Source organism: Musca autumnalis, unplaced genomic scaffold, assembly GCF_047663935.1.
Source record: "Musca autumnalis isolate F117 unplaced genomic scaffold, ASM4766393v1 scaffold_1, whole genome shotgun sequence".
Taxonomy (NCBI): Eukaryota; Metazoa; Arthropoda; class Insecta; order Diptera; family Muscidae; genus Musca; species Musca autumnalis.
The window spans coordinates 253,091,265-253,106,392 of record NW_027411644.1 but is presented as its reverse complement, the minus strand read 5'-3'; the positions used below and the strand labels follow the sequence as shown (position 1 = coordinate 253,106,392).

Below are 15,128 nucleotides of genomic sequence, written 5' to 3'. Positions count from 1 at the left end.
TGGGCAATACCTGTCCACAACTTTCGGTACTTCACCCCAATATTTAAAAATTGTCACTAAAATGCTAGGCCAATATCGGTCCTCCCTAGGGTACCTGCCCTACAAAAGTTCAACATTTGTGTCTTGGTGCAGTTAATTCCTAATCCACATTTTTGTCGGCAAGTTCAAATGTCCAAAAATTCAGTGATAAAATGTTTTTCAAAACGAACTGACAGTGTTGCAAAATTTTACTGATCGCTACCAATATCATGATTTCATCCCGGCGAAGGGAATTATCAATTGGCTTCTCAGTTTTTGAAATGATGCCTTTTTTGCGAAAAACCGAACTCTTTAAGTGTCTGGTATTCCCATATGAATGAGAATCACACTCACTTTTCGGCTTTTCCAAAGACACACCAAAATCAAAATCAACTCACAGAATTCGACGAATTCTTAGTTGATACGTGCTGACATGTTGCAGAATATTTTGATTTCCTTATGATATGGCCTAGCCAACGCACTCGTTGCATCTCGATACGTTTAACTATATTCATGTCTTTGTATAGCTGATATAGCTCGTGGTTCATACGACGTCGATATTCACCGTCAACGCAAATCGAAGAATTTTCCTCTCAAACACACGAAGCACTGCCTTATCTGCTTGCGCAAGTACCCATGCTTCGGAGCCATACATTAGCACGGACTTTTGTTTGACGAGATGTGGCTTTGTTTTTAAATTGCTTACTTAAACCATAGTAGCATATGTTGGCCAATACAATTCTTCTTCTTATTTCACAACTGATGTTGTTTGTTGTGTTTATGGCAGTGCCGAGGTAGACGAAGTCTTTAACTACCTCAAAATTATAGGTACCAACTTCCACAGTTGGTCCGAGCTCTATGGACGCTTTGCGCGTCGACACCATCAATTTGGTCTTTTCGCCGTTTACCGCCAGACCCACTTTCGCAGATTCTCCTTCGACCTTCCTAAAGGTATCAGTTACTTCCTTTATCAGTTACTTCCAGCAAAATGTTGAATAGGTCACACGGAAGGCTGTCTCCTTGTCTGAAACCTCTTTTGGTACTAAACTGTTCGGAGAGGTTCTTTCCAATTTTAAGTGGTAACCCAGTGTCAGTTAAAGTCATCTTACAAAGCCGGATGAGCTTTGCGGGGATACCAAATTCAGACATTGAATGGAATACCTTTAATCGGAGGGGACTGTCGAAAGCTGCTTTATAATCGACAAAAAGGTGATATGTGTCGATCTGCATCTCTTGGGTCTTCTCCAGGATTTGCCGCAGGGTAAATATCTGGTCAATGGTGGACTTGCCAGGTCTAAAGCCGCATTGTTATGGTCCAATTATCTCGATGACCATAGGCTTTAGTCGTTCGCACAATATCCCTGACACGATCTTGTTGGCAATAGGGAGTAGACTTATGCCCCTATAGTTAGAGCATACAGTCTTATCTCTCTTCTTGTGGACGGGGCACAGGATACTCAGGTTCCAATCGTCGGGTACTCGTTCTTCCTGCCAGATGGTGCTAACTAGCTGATGAATACACCTTATCAGCGTGTCGCCTCCGGTTTTGAACAGCTAGGCTGGTAAGCCATCGGCCCCTGCTGCCTTATTATTCTTCAGCCGATTTATTGCTGTCCTTACCTCATCTTGGCTGGGCGGTATACATTCAATACCATCTTCTGGGATTGGGACTGTGGTATCTTCGTCGTCTTCGCTGCTATTGGATACCAACAGATTTGAAAAATGTTCTTTCCATATCCTGAGTACACTATCTGTATCAGTTACCAAATTACCTTGCTAGTCTCTACAGGAGGATGTGCCTGTACCAAAGCCATCAGTTTGATGCTTGACTCTTTGGTAGAATTTTCGGACTTCATTCTGGCTCCTGTACATCTCGATTTTTTCACACTCCCGCTTTTCCATCTCTCTCTTTTTCCTGCGGAAAAGACGTTTCTCCTCTCTCCTTTTCTCCCTGTATCTCTCTCGTGCGCTACGCGTTGCTACGGATTGTAAAGTAGCCCTATATGCCGCATTTTTCTCTTCGGTGGCAGCACGACACTCCTCATCATACCATGGATTCCTTGGTGGAGGTCTCTGGTATCCAAGTATGGATTTTGCGGCTGTTTGCATGGAGTGGGCAATGCTTTGCCACTGCGCTGATATGTTATCGGGATGAGTAGTGCTTTGATTAAGCAATTGGGCTAGTTGAGTGGAATATGCTGTGGCTATCTGTTGTGATTGCAGCCTATCGATGTCCAACTTCCGCGTTGTGTCTGTTCGTGCTTTATTTGCAACGTTTAGACGGGTACGTACCTTTGCTCCAACAAGGTAGTGGTCCGAATCAATGTTTTCGCCTCGGAACGATCGTACATCCAACACGCTCGATGAATGTCTTCCATCTATCACAACATGATCAATTTGATTACTTGTTCTTTGATCTGGAGACACCAAGTGCCCTTATGAATATCGAGATGATTAAATCTGGTACTGCTAACTACCATGTTTTTTGCAGCTGCAAAGTCTATCAGCCTCATACCATTGTCAGATGTTTCACTGTGGAGACTGAATTTCCCGACTGTTGGGCCAAATATATTCTCCTTTCCAATTTTGGCATTAAAATCGCCTAGAATGATGATTTCTCAGGTTAATAAAAAACGCTTCAGGAATTAAATAAATCAAGACGGGATAATTAGAATATTATAACAATTTTTCCGTAATTTTTAAATGTCCATTCTAAAAAAACTTCTACTTACGAAAATTTGTTGTTGTCATGTCATCATCATGTTGCCCTTAAATCTAAGCAACATTTTGGGTATTTCTCAACGTGTTCGAGATAATCAACAGATTTAAACAAACAGTCTTCTTGCAGAAGGCCCTCATGGCTTCTAAGCCTTTTTACAAAATTACTTCAAAAGCTTCTTATGAAGGTCTTCAAGGGCTTCTCATATAGGATTTTTAAGACTTTTCATAGAAAGCTTTCAAGGGCTACTTATAAAAGACCTTAAGCAGCTAACTATAAATTGTTTTAAAGGCTGTTTATAGAAGGCGTTCATGAACTTCTTATGAAGACCTTCATGGGTTTTAAGAGGCTTCTTATGGAAGACCTTCAAAGGGCTTTCGTATAGGGCAAGGGTTTTTGTATGTTTCCTACAAAAATGCCTTTCACAGCAACATGTTGCAAAACTGTTGACCTACATGTCGCAAAATGATCATGTCTGTATCACACATCTCTACAATTTATATTCTGACATTAGACATGTTCTCTTTGTTTCTAAAAATTTCAAGCAAAAAGTATTTTTTACAACCCGCTTGGACTTGAATCTATTTTTTTTTTGTCAGACAATTAATTAGCAGTGGCGCCTTTGTTTTTGTTTTATTACTTTTTTTTTCTTAATTTCATGACAACACTCGATCGAATTGAATTCCTTCCTATCAAGGCATTTGAGCGCAATAACATTTTGCCCCCAAACAAATAATTTACAAATCGAAACAAGAAACATTTTATGAATATATATCGTTAAATCGACACATTCCCTATTTCAATGTTTTCTTTATTTTAAAAAAAGGAAAGAAAAAATTTTTAAAAAAGATTTGTTGCCAAAAAATTAAACAAGAAAAAAACATAAAAAAATGGCAAGAGCAGATCAGATGGCAACAACAATTTTTGTTGGTATTTTCGATTTTTTTTCGTTTTTGAAAAACATTGACATTGAATTACTGACCAGCACAGTGAGAAAGAGAGGGAGAGGGGGTAGAAAATATAGTCGTGAAAGTTAACAAAAATAAATGTCTTGCGTAGATAAATTTCAGATAATTCGATTATTTTTTTTCGATTTTTTTTTTCAATTTTATAGAAGACAATATGGCGAAACAAGAAAAATCTTATCAATTTTTTTTAATTGAGGAAAATTCATTGAAACACACCTTTAGTTTTCGACAAACTACAAAGAAAAGCAAACGCATTGAAAGACCATTAAAAATAATACCTCCGTTTCTATTTGCAAATTTAAATTTATCTGTTAATGAAATGAGAAAAATTTTAGTGATTAAATAATCGGTGAAGAAAAAATTTCAATTTTTGGGGACTCAAAAAACCAAACCAAACACCAACAACAAATCAAGTGAAAATGCGATTTTAAGTTGAATAAACTGGAAAATTTACCAACAAATATTTTTGTAAATAAAAAAAATTCCAAAACACTCAACATTGAACGTACAGAGAAACCATCAACTGACAACCTGAAGTTTTCTCACAAGCAAATCGTTCGAAGGCTAGCTAACACCCAAACAAATCAAACAGCAACAACAGAAAAAAAACAACAAACCAACAACCACAACAATGTCTACCAACGAGTTAAGCGAACTAATTGCCATGGGCTGTCCCGACCTTGGTTCGACAAACAATAATGGTGTTACTGCCACGCATATTGTCGATGAAAAACGTCGTCTTAGTGTCAAACAAATGACAGCCACAGAATTGGCTGCTGCCCGTGCAGCAGCTGCTGTTGAGATTAAAAACGCCCTGGCCAAAGCCAAAGATGTAGGCATGATAATAAGTGCTCCGTCCAGCAGTAGCACATCCCTAACAAAAAATGATAGCGTGTCAAGTTTCCGTAGTGAACCACCACCAGCTCCTAACAGTCTATCGAAGACAAGCAGTGAGGCCAGCTTTTTCTCAACAAACAACACAGTACAAGTGGAGTGGGCAAATAAATCCGATGAAGAGAATTCAGAGTCTTCAGAGGAGGAGGAAGAAGAAAAAGAAGATGATAAAGTTGATAGAAATCATTTGCACGCTGAAGGGCCAAGGTTATTACCATCCTCTCCAGCTCCCAGGGAGCGCATAACATCATTACCATCTTTGCTTGATGATGGCATGGAAGATCATTTCCTCTCTCTAAGCGCTTCTGCTGCAGCAAATTCTTCCTCGGCAGCCAGCAAATTAAAACCTCCAAAATCTGCTTCCCAACAAACATCTGAGGAAAATATACCCGAAGGATTTTTCAAACATCCCCTTAATAATTCCGATATTTCTCTAACGGACATGGAAAATTCCGAACGCTTCAAAAGCAAACGTCCATCGATTTTGGACTCCATTGAAATGTTGAGAAAACAACGTCGCAATCGCGAAGATAGCAGAGAAAGACGTTCAGATTCTTTGCCAGATGATGGTCGTTTAAATCACACGGAACGTAGTACAGCACCGGAGCGTCTCAATTCGGCCAGCAAAGATGCCAGTCGTCGTAGCAGCAATGCCAGCATTATTAGTGACATATCCGTTTCTGCCACGGTAACATTACCCCCCACACCACCCTTAACACCCTTTCCACTGGCTAAAACAGCCTCAGCTCCCAATATGGAGAGGCGTAGAAGTAGTTTGGCTGGTCTATTTCCCGGACCCTCTCCTTTGATAGCCAATGAGCCAGTACTGCACACCGATCCCAAGGTGCAAGAAGAACTAACCCAAGAAGAAATCAAAGAAATTGCAGCAGAAACTTTGCGTAGAGAAATTCCCACGGGTAAAATGGTGCATCGCACCAAAACTCCACCCCCAGTGGGGGTTAGTCTGGGCGTTAGTTTGAAAAAAGTAACACCACCCCGTACCCACATAACGGTGAAGAAAAATGAGGGACCCATGCTGGGTGTTGTGCTACGTAAAGTTGAACGTAAAACCGAACCACAAAAAAGTATCCTGGATGATGATAAACCACTCTATCATCTGTCCATTGTACGCAGTGATGGCAAGGAGCATAAACCCTCTTCGTCCTCCTCGAGTAGCAGCAGCAAGCCCAAACCAAAACCAGTACCACTGCAAAAATCAGCAACAATTGCTAGTAAACCAAATCCTGGTGGTATACTCACGGGACCCCAAGGTCCACGTACCACGGCAGTACATCATCCTCCTGCCCAACCCGCTAAACCGGCCCGGCCAATGCCAGGTGTTCCCATAACCATACAAAAGATTGAAGGTGATAAAATTATAATTATCAAGAAGTTTATCGTACCGAAAAATTCCAAAATACCGGAACAATATATTAAGGTTGGTTCAAATCACTTCCATGTGTGTTGCTGCGCGTTCATCATTATGGAGTCCTGTTTTTTCAGTCAGTCTCTCGTCCATTGTATGTCCATTGTTGTTGGTGGAGGATGTATTTGGAATTTGTTGTGTTTGAGGAAAAGTGTGTATTGTTTGTTGGTTTTGTTGTTTCCTCTCTTTTGTGCGTTCAATGTTGTTGTTGTTGTAATGTTTTTTTTTTAATTATTTTATCAACCTGTCGTCTGATGTGTTGTGATGTGACGTAAAGAGAAAACTTGTTTAAAGGTTCACAAATAAAAACGCTCTTCGGAAAGAAGGGCTCAAAGGGCTTATCATAGAAGCCTTAAAGGGCTGCTCATAAAAGTCCTTGGTGAAATTCTTATAGAAGCCCTCTAAGACTTCTTATAAAAAGCTCTTGAAGGCCTTCTATAAGAAGTCCTTTAAGGCCTTCTATAAGAAGTCCTTTAAGGCCTTCTACAAGAAGTCCTTTAAGGCCTTCTATAAGAAGTCCTTTAAGGCCTTCTAAAAGAAGTCCTTTAAGGCCTTCTAAAAGAAGTCCTTTAAGGCCTTCTATAAGAAGTCCTTTAAGGCCTTCTATAAGAAGTCTTTTAAGGCCTTCTATAAGAAGTCCTTTAGGGCCTTCTAAAAGAAGTCTTTTAAGGCCTTCTATAAGAAGTCCTTTAGGGCCTTCTATAAGAAGTCTTTTAAGGCCTTCTATAAGAAGTCCTTCAAGGTCTTCTATAAGAAGTCCTTCAAGGTCTTCTATAAGAAGTCCTTTAAGGCCCTCTATAAGAAGTCCTTCAAGGTCTTCTATAAGAAGTCCTTTAAGGCCCTCTATAAGAAGTCCTTCAAGGCCTTCTATAAGAAGTCCATTAAGGCCTTCTATAAGAAGTCCTTTAAGGCCCTCTATAAGAAGTCCTTTAGTGCCTTCTATAAGAAGTCCTTTAGGGCCTTCTATAAGAAGTCCTTTACGGCCTTCTATAAGAAGTCTTTTAAGGCCTTCTATAAGAAGTCCTTTAGGGCCTTCTAAAAGAAGTCTTTTAAGGCCTTCTATAAGAAGTCCTTTAGGGCCTTCTATAAGAAGTCTTTTAAGGCCTTCTATAAGAAGTCCTTTAAGGCCTTCCATAAGAAGTCCTTTAATACCTTCTGTAAGAAGTCCTTTGATGCCTGTAAGAAGTCCTTGAAGGTCTTCAATGAGAAGTCCTTGAAGGTCTTCAATGAGAAGTCCTTCAAGGTCTTCTATAAGAGGTCCTTGAAGCCGTCTATAAGAAGTCCTTTAAGGTCTTTTATAAGAGGTATTTTAAGACCTTCTATAAGAAGTCCTTTAAGACCTTCTATAAGAAGTTCTTTAAGACCTTCTATAAGAAGTTCTTTAAGACCTTCTATAAGAAGTCCTTTAAGGCCTTCCATAAGAAGTCCTTTAAGGCCTGGTATAAGAAGTCCTTTAAGGCCTTCTATAACAAGTCCTTTAAGGTCTTCTATAAGAGGTCCTTTAAGGCCTTATATAAGAAGTACTTTAAGACCTTCTATAGGAAGTCCTTTAAAGCCTTCTATAAGAAGTCCTTTTAGGCCTTCTATAAGAAGTCCTTTAAGGTCTTCTTTAAGAAGTCCTTTAAGGCCTTCTGTAATAAGAACTCTAAGGCCTTCTATAAGAAGTCCTTTAAGGTCTTTTATAAAACGTCCTTTAAGGCCTTCTATAAGAAGTCCTTTACGGCCTTCTATAAGAAGTCCTTTACGGCCTTCTATAAGAAGTCCTTTACGGCCTTCTATAAGAAGTCCTTTACGGCCTTCTATAAGAAGTCCTTTAAGGCCTTCTATAAAAAGTCCTTGAAGGTCTTCTATAAGAAGTCTTTTAAGACCTTCTTAAAGAAGTCTTTTAAGGCCTTCTGAAAGAAGTCCTTTAAGACCTTCTTAAAGAAGTCCTTTAAGGCCTTCTTTAAGAAGTCCTTGAAGGTCTTTTATAAGAATTCCTTTAAGGCATATGAGAAGCCCTTGAAGGTCTTCTATGAGAAGTCTTTTAAGGCCTTCTATAAGAAGTCCTTTAGGGCCTTCTATAAGAAGTCTTTTAAGGCTTTCTATAAGAAGCCCTTTACGGCCTTCTATAAGAAGTCCTTGAAGGCCTTCTTTGAGAAGCCCTTGAAGGCCTTCTATGAGAAGCCCTTGAAGGCCATCTATAGAAGCTAATTGAAGGCCGTGATGTGAAGTGGGCCTTCAAGGGCTTCTTATAGAAAGCCTTGTGGGGCTTCTTATAGAAAGCCTTGAGGGGCTTCTTATAGAAAGCCTTGAAAGGCTTCTTATAGAAAGCCTCGAAGGGTTTCTTATAGAAGGCCTTAAAGGGCTTGTTATAGAAGGCCTTGAAGGGCTTGTTATAGAAGGCCTAGAATGTCTTCTTGTAGAAGGCCTTGAAGGGCTTCTCATAGAAGGTCTTGAAGAGCTTATTATAAAAGGCCTTGAAGGGCTTCTTAAATATGGCATTGAAGAGTTACTTAAAGAAGGCCTTGAAGGTCTTTATATAGAAGGCCTTGAAAGGCATCTTATAAAAGGCCTTGAAGGACTTCTTATAGACGGCCTTGAAGGGCATCTTATAGAAGGCCTTAAAGGGCCTTCTAGGTGAAGCCAGAAAGGCCTTCATAGGTAAAGCCACAAAAGGCTTCTTAGCTAAGGTCCTCCTTATAGAAGAAATTAAAAGAAAATCTACCAGGGAAATCTTGACACAAACTGTATTGAATCGAAACACAAAATAAAAATTAAGAAAACAAGAATGTCACACAAAGTCAACCGATTCGTAGGGCCACAAATTTTTCCTCAATTTATCCTACGCGGAATCGAGTTAAGTGAAATTTATGATCGAATATTCTTACAAAAATAAGCAGAAACAACTTTTCAAAATAATTTTAAAAATTACACAAAACTTTAAAAAAGGTCTCTTTGAAAACATTCGCATCATTGCCTCGTTAATATTTCAAACCAAATGAGTGAAAATGTTGGAACTGATGAAGTTTGTAATACCAACAATAATAATAGTAACAGCAACAACAACTGTAATGTCACCTCGACTGCCGCCACCAGCAACAACAATGATACAAAGTCAACAGCAACAACAACAACAATAAAATCTCAAGAAACAAACCATAAATCTGCCACAGAAATTGAACAGTCTGCTAAACGTTCTGAATGCAATAATGAACCCTCCTCTAATATAGAGAATCACAACAGCAACAACAACGACATTGCCTACATGAATAAATCACAAGCTTCCTCCTCCTCCTATCAAATGATGTCGCCACAAATGGCCACCGTTATGTCCTCAAGTAAAGCTGAAACCAAATCTGGCCTGCGATCGCCCATTTCCTCACCCCTGGCGGGAAGGAAAAATCGTGGCCTACCACCGGTAAGTCCAAAATCAACACCACCCTCAGCACGAAAACATTATCCCTTGGCATATAATGCCTCAACGGGTACAATATCATCGCCCATAACAATACCAGCAGTACCGGCGCGAATGATGGCTGCTATAGCATCTAGTCCGGCTTCAAGCCTTTCGTTATCTTCATCCACGTCATCACCTTCTTCATCGCCACCGCCGCCACCATTGCCTTGTAGGGCACCCAAGGTACCCTCAAATGGCAACATACACCGGCTGCTCAATGAAAGTCCCAAGTCTACAACTACTACGGGACTTTCGAAAACCCAAATGGCCTCATCTCCCAAAAGTTCTTCTTCCAAATTAGATTTGGATAAATTGATTGCCCAGCAAAAGGAATTGGAAGAGAAGACGGCAGCTGTACAGGCCTCCACCAAATTGGATGCCTCTTTTTATGATGCCGAAATTGAAATGATGAATAAATATTTGAAGTCACTACCCGACTATAGTGAATTGGATCGAAAGTTACACAAAGAATTTCGGGAATGTGAGGTCCTCTATGACAAGCTAAAGAAAAGGCAGGCTCCTTTAAGTAAATCCGATTCACAGCAAAGTGTGGGCGATTTGCAGAAGTCGATACTCAAGCCAGTGGAGAAAAATCAATTGACAAAATCCTCCTCGACGAATTTTCAAATGTTGGGCACAACGCCCTCCTCGCCATCAGCCGCCTCAACGAATAGCAATACGGCTCCAAATTTTGTTAATCCAAGTAGCCAGCAGCAACAGCGCATACAATATCCTTCGATATTTCAACAAAAACCAAAATTGCAACGCAGCATATCCAGCTCAAATATGCCCTACACCAGCTCCTCTGCAAATTCTCCCGGCCTGCAAAGAACAAACTTTTTTGACCAACCTCTCACCTTGGCTGAGGAGAAAAATTCCCAACTAAATGGTTCAAATATGTCGCTGAACAAACAAACCATGAATGAGTTTTGGGCCGACAATTTGGCCCAATCCCAAAAGAGACAAACTCCCAAGAGGACCCTGTGGAATTATGAGAAAATATGTAATCCCTCGGTGGGAGCTGCTGGAGCTCCACTCAAAGTGGATGCTCAAACTGCCAAGAAATTGGCCATATTTGATCCCACCGTAGCTGAGGCAGCACAAAAGGAATTGCAAAAACAAAATATGCCACAGCCTCCCAATAAGTTGCAAAAGAATGCCTCCCTTTCCCATTTGGATATGAAGGTTAGACAGGCTGTAACCAAGGAAGATCTCTATAAATTGATATGCAATGAACCATCCTCACCCAAGGCCAGTGAAACGTCTACTTTGTTCTCCAGCAAGGTACCGGTTAAAGTTAACCCTCCAGTGGCAACGGCAAGCGGCAATCTCAATAAAAGCGTTTCCATGACCCATGTACCTCAAGGTGGTGGTGGTCACATGGGTATTTTGCAACAACATCCAACTGCAGTGGCGGCGGCTTCTCAACATCCCACACTGGGCTTCAACAATCTTAGGCGCTCCTCTTCCAAAACCCACATACCCTGCTATATGAAACATTTGCCGGCCCTTAGTCGCAGTACCTCAAATAGTGCCATTCTCTTGCCACCGGAACCAAAAACGGAAGCTACATCATCACCCTTGGCTGGTGCGAATAAAACCATAAATAGGCCAGCTGCCGCCTTACCCATGGCCAGTTCAATGACAATGTCAACGGCGGGTTTGTATGCGTCACCTTCTTCATCATCTTCCTCACCCAAACAAAATGATGCAGCAAATCCCCTAAGAGGCCTGCTCAAGAGTCTATCAAGTTCAAATGTTTATGGAACACCTAAATATAGTCCTTTTGGTGGTGTTAGTAAGCAACTGCAACCGAATTTGGTACCGCAGACAAGTGATTCATCTCCCCTAAAACCGTTGATTATGTCGACTTCGCTAATGGCTGGCAATGCAACAACACCCAGCAGTACCACTGGTAATGGTGTTGAGAAAATGGGTACTTCCGCTTTAAATGATGAAATCATGATGTTAAGGCAGCAGCAACAACAACAGCAGAAACAACAGAAACCACAAACAAAACCTTCCTTTATGGAATACAAACCCAAGGATCCGGTGCCGAAAAGTGCTGGCCAAATTGCCATGAAAGGTAGTGTCTCCTCTACAAATTCTACCAACACTGAATCTCCTTCCCTGGAACGCAAGTCTGAAAAGAGTAACAGTACCATTAGTACCGGCAGCATAACTGTTACCAATTGTTGTGCCACCCATTTGCCGCAGCTAACAAAATTGACATCCACTTTTCACATACCACCGGCCCAGGATAAGTTGATGAATTCAAATTCATCGGCATCTGCGTCATCAACCCAACAACAAGCTGCCAATGCTGGTGGCAATCAAATGGGGCCAACGTCAGGGTCTTCATCGTCATCATCATCAGCAGCGGTATTAGTAACATCATCAGCTGCGGGGCAAAATAGCAACAACACCATTGCTGGTGGTGGTGTTGGCTATAAGATCTCAAAAGCCCAAAGTGCTGCCAATTTAGAATTGTCAAAGCGTCAAAAGGAAAGCGATAATAAAATCGAAAAATCTTTCACTGATAAAACGAAAAAACTTACACAAAAACCAATGGCGGCAGCGGCCACAACTACAGATGTAACAACCACCTCAGCTGCACTGGCAGCAGCGGCGGCAACGAACCCCATTGGTAATGAGAAATCGAAACAGGAGCCAATAAATAATGAAATGATGAACCTCAACAACAAAACGACAACCTCCTCCTCAATAAACAACAGCAAGGTTAATGAAAATTTAGTCACTGCAACGGCGGCCTCATGCGCAATAAAAACGCCGTCGACGACGACGGGGGCAACCTTGTCAGCAACAACGTCATCATCATCCGCAGCAGCAAATCAATCACAAATACCCGTGGCAATAAACACAAAGAAAACATATCCCATTGGCAAGTCAAGTTCAACATCACAAATACCAATGGCCAGCTATCAAAGGCAACATTTATTGCAACCCATGCAACTGCAGCAACAACATGTTGCGGCAACACAAGAGGCAAACAATCACAATTTTGCTGGGCCTCCACCCCACAATTATCCCCAACAAAAGAAAACTTTCTTGAATTGGTCCACATTTGCCTGCAATACCAATGATCCTCATTATCAGCAACAAAATAAGTTACAACAATGTAGCTCGGTAACAAATGTTGCCAAGAAAATGCAACAATTTCAGCAACAGCAACCAAACTTGACCACATTTAAACCCATATCCACACCCTCGGCAGCTGGTGGCGGAGGACAACATTTTATGCAAAAAAGTAATAAGGAAAATAAATTTAGTAATCAGCAGCAGGCGCAACAACAACAACACCAACAATCTAACCAGCATCAGGCACAATTTAATAATCAGCAACCACAACAACATAACTCTGCCTTTGTGGTTTATCCCTCAAGAACGAAAAATCCTCTCAGTCATTCGGCCTCATTTTCAGCGGTTCAAAAGCCAATTAGTGTACAGCTTAATATAGGCCACATACCAATGGGACAGCATCAGCAGCAACAACATCCATCTACCAACAGCTATGGCAACATGTTGCCACAACATGTTGTGCAGCCAGAACGTAAAATTTTACAAACATTTGATAGTTATTATGGTAAAGCCACTGCAGAGCAACAAAAATATTATCAACAAAAAGCAAATCAAGCAGCTGGTGCGGCTGGAACAGGAGGTGGCATTACACGTTTTATGCAACAGCAACAACAACAACACCAACAACATCCGGGTCACACGCAACCACAACAACATCCCTTAATGCAATCGGCTTCGGCCTCTGCATTAAGTTTTTATCAACAACCACCGCAACACCAACATGCCACGCAAGTATTTCAACCAATTGCGGGTGGTCCAGGACAACCAACCGCCCAGCAACATTTGCAACAGACACAAAACTTTATGTATCAGCAACATGTTGCTGCACAACAACAACAGCAGCAACAACCACACCATTATCCCCTGCAACAGAGCACTTCAATGATTTTGAACCACTCAAAATCGAACAATTTAATGTCCAAATCGGCCATAGGTTTACATTTTACCACTGAGGTGAATTCTTTAAAGTTTTCTCTTGAATATGTTTTTGTTTCTTTCTGTTTGTGTTCGTGTTTTAATGTGAGCTGTAATGATGTCTACCGCCATTCACCCACCTGCTGCTCTGCAATAGTGTTGCTATGTTTCCTAAAACGCTTGTGAATTGTGCATGAAAAGGTACTAAAACAATTTATTTCTAATATAAAATAATAGATTTTTTTAATTTATATGAAATAAGTTTTGGACTTAGTTATTGATATGAAAAAAGGATGGTTAAACATAATTTATTTAATTATTATTTTTAAGAACAATATTAAAATATTTTTGTGTATAAGTACTATTAATTATTTCTATCGCCTTGGCGTATGTGTCATTTCAATAAGGATTAGTACGGGATGGCGTATGAGCGACATACTAACTCAATTTATAACAACAACACATTAGCTTTACCTATTTTTAAATCTAAATATTTTCATATTTTTCTTAATTACTATTATTATAAAAACATGAAAATATGTTTGTGTTCTTTGGAACGTATAAGTATTATTAATTTTTTTCACCTAGGCGTATGGGGTATCTCAACAAGTATTAGACCCAGCGACGTATGATTCACACATTAATTCAATATTCTATACAAATAATACGTTAAATTTACCTATTTTACTTTATTTAGAGTTTTTTTTTATTTTAATATTTTCACATTTTTTTTAATATTTTCCCCCACCAAAAAACGAAGTTCTTTAACCCTAACAAAAAGAAAATCTAAACAGCCAAAAATTCGGACTGCTGCTTATCCTGCAATATAAATTTGTTATTGCCAATTTATTTGATTTTATTTTTTGGTTTCTCAAGGAAGGCAAACAAAACAATATTTACTTAAAATATTCAGTAAAATTTTAAGTTCTTTGACACCAATTAAAAATCTATACAACAAATTAATTTTGCTGTTGTTGCATATCATGCAATTATTTGTCATTGCCAATTTATTTATTTTGAATTTACTTATTTTCCCTGAGGATGCAATTCAAGTAAATTGCGAAACATTTAAAATAAAGGATAAACAAAAAACAATAAGACTTCACGATCAAAAAACGTTTGATTTTATTTAATTATTATGTTTAAAAACAATATTAATATATTTTTGTGTTCTTGGTGACGTATAAGTATTATTAATTATTTGGATCACCTAGGCGTATGCGGTATCTCAATAAGTATTAGACCCGGTGACCTAAAAGTCACATATTAATACAACATTCTATACAAATAATACATTGGGTTTACATATTTTTAATTTTGTTATATTTTCCTTTTCATAAAAAGGGGTTCTTTGACCCTAACAAAAAATCTAAACAAGAAAAATTAATTTTGCTGTTGACCTAAAAGTCACATATTTATGCAATATTCTATACAAAAATACTTTGGGTTTACCTAGTTTTGATTTTTTTATATTATCATATTTTTTTTTAAATTGTCACTTCACAAAAAGGGGTTTTTTTGACCCTAACAAAAAATCTAAACAAGAAAAAATGCATTTTGCTGTTGATTATCAAGCAATTGTTTATCATTGCCAGTCTATTTTTTTCTTTTTTGGTTTTGGTTTCTCAAGTAAGGCAAACAATATTCACT

At 39.4% G+C, this 15,128-nt stretch overlaps 1 protein-coding gene across 26 annotated transcripts in view; it reads left to right on the top strand.

Moving 5' to 3' along the window:
* Doa (CDC like kinase darkener of apricot) overlaps positions 1-15,128 on the top strand; it is a 470,031-nt gene that overhangs the window by 359,254 nt on the left and 95,649 nt on the right. For 8 of the 26 annotated variants that reach the window (XM_073960760.1, XM_073960758.1, XM_073960761.1 and 5 more), the window contains exon 2: positions 4,041-6,037. The exons of 10 other annotated variants lie outside the window; for them this stretch is intronic. In XM_073960760.1, the coding sequence (XP_073816861.1) occupies positions 4,337-6,037 (1,701 nt within the window). In that variant the 5' untranslated portion in view covers positions 4,041-4,336. Of the gene's footprint in view, positions 1-4,040; positions 6,038-8,904; positions 13,518-15,128 lie in introns of all 26 variants that reach the window. 8 more of the 26 variants (XM_073960722.1, XM_073960721.1, XM_073960720.1 and 5 more) reach the window with 3 other exon arrangements.